Source organism: Trichechus manatus, unplaced genomic scaffold, assembly GCF_000243295.1.
Source record: "Trichechus manatus latirostris isolate Lorelei unplaced genomic scaffold, TriManLat1.0 scaffold00216, whole genome shotgun sequence".
NCBI lineage: Eukaryota > Metazoa > Chordata > Mammalia > Sirenia > Trichechidae > Trichechus > Trichechus manatus.
In genome coordinates, this window is record NW_004444152.1 from 1,556,221 (window position 1) to 1,558,310 (window position 2,090).

At 41.4% G+C, this 2,090-nt stretch overlaps 1 protein-coding gene across 1 annotated transcript; it reads right to left on the reverse strand.

Moving 5' to 3' along the window:
- Positions 1–650: 650 nt before the first annotated feature.
- On the reverse strand, positions 651–1,602 carry LOC101341285 (vomeronasal type-1 receptor 4-like). The gene is given in 2 exon segments (XM_012559178.2): positions 651–1,506; positions 1,508–1,602. Coding segments are annotated over 2 exon segments (936 nt in total). The 5' UTR covers positions 1,588–1,602.
- Between the last annotated feature and the right edge of the window lie 488 nt (positions 1,603–2,090).

Here is a 2,090-nt window from a genome sequence, read left to right on the forward strand (position 1 = left end):
TGTTGTTGTCATTTACAGATTAACTGCTCTGATTCCCTGTTGTATTTCTTTTGGTTTTGGATAGTCCTTGAGAGTTCATTTCCTAGACTGGTATCTGGCTGGTACAATCCTGCATCCTAGATTCAGCCTGTGAGCTCAAGTTGTTTGTTCTCATATTGAAGGACTCCCTTTAATAATTCTTGGAAGTTTGGTTTGTTTTTTACATATTACCTTAATTTCTGTTTATCTGGACTGTCCTAATTTCACCACCACATTTGAACAAGAGTTTTGCAGGTTATATTATTCCTGACTGGCAATTTTTTTTTCAAGGTTTCATATATGTCATCCCATTGCCAACCGATCAGCTAGCATGGCCATGTAAATGTCAGATAAAGTAGACTATAGGGATAAAGCAGTTTATTATTTTTGTAATTAGTACACTTTTTGATTTTTAACCAGGCAATGTTCCATGTTATTGCTTGATTAATTAGAAATATCATCTGGCCAATAGGCATACACACCCAAATACACACACGCACAACACACACATTTATATATATTCAAATGTCTACGTGCGTGTGTACCACTGCTCTCTTGCAGTATGGTTGTTTCATATGTGCTTGGATTCTGTGTGATGAACAAACAATTGAACCTTGTGCAAAAACATCCAGTTAGGTGTTTCTGACAAGATGAGGAGATTTTGTCTTCCTTATCCAGGCAAAGCACAGCCTGGAGACACAGGAGTCACTGCTCATGAGGACAAAGGGGCTGACAGTTGGAAAACATGCAGCAGTTCGCACACCCGTGTTCACCAGCAACCAAATAGAATGATTACCAACAGCCATAAAAACTTGAAAGATGGAGGAGAGAGTGGAAAAAGATACAAAGGTGCTCACTAGGACAACGATGGTTTGGGTGGCTCTGGTCTCAGGGGAGGATCTGGGGGAGACGTTGTTCCTATGAATGTGCTGGACCCGCTGCTTGTGTCTGTACAGGACGAAAACCGCAGAGCTGCTGAACCAGAGCATGAGTCCCAAAGACACAATGTCAGCAAATGACAACAATGCTGCAAACAGTGGGAATGTGGTTTTGTCATGAAACACAGAAGAACAGTATCCGTAGTCGTTTCTGTTCGTGAAACTTTCATGGCGAAAATTGCTAGTCACATACATGGGAATAATGATATTTACCAGCATGTGCAGGATCCAGCAGAGGATATTGGAGAAGCCAATGTACTTGGGAGCTTTCTCCTTAACCTCTGCCCACCTGGAGTTCCTGGGACTGATGGTGATGGCCTGGAAGATACTCAAGAGACAGGTACTACCAATGGACACAGTCCTGCCCACTCTGTGAACATAGAAAAAAAAATTGCATTGAAAATCGTTGAAGAATTTTTTCCACCCAAAAGCTGCCATAGTTTGGGGGATTCCTCTAGCCAGAAGGACAATGGAGTCGGCTACAGTTAGGTGCAGGACAATCAAGTCTGTGGACCTTGATTTGTATCCAGTGAAGTAAAGGAAGATATACTAGAAGACAAGAGTTTCCCAGGACACCAACTGTAGTCTGTAATAAGAAAATCATTCCAAATGTCAAATCCCTGGAGGACATTCTCTCAGTTACCAGTAACTGATGTTTGTCTTCAGAGCCAGAGGATCCTACATGGGAGATGAGACATGGGCGACAGGTATTACATTCACTGAAATCCACTATTATCCAACCACTGTTAATTCCTAGTTGGAAATGTTGACTTACACCTCTTTCATTAAAAGGTTTCCAAGAGTTGAATGTATAACCTTTAAGAGCACTTGGAATGTATGCTATGAAGACCATGCATGTGGTAACTTCTTTATTCTTCACCAATCTATGAGGCAGGCACTACTATTACTGTAATTATAAAGAAAATGAGAACTTAAGCAATAAGTGGTTAAGTGATTTGTCTAAATTCACATGCTGGTTAGATACAGAGTGGGGATTTGAACCTGGCAGAGCTGCTTGAAAAGACAGTGCATTTATCCACCATGCCATACTAACCAAGTGTGAAGAAAGGCTTGGTGGTGGAGTGTCTCACCTCCTCTAACTACACTAGGAGGAGAATCACCATGAGCATCAGC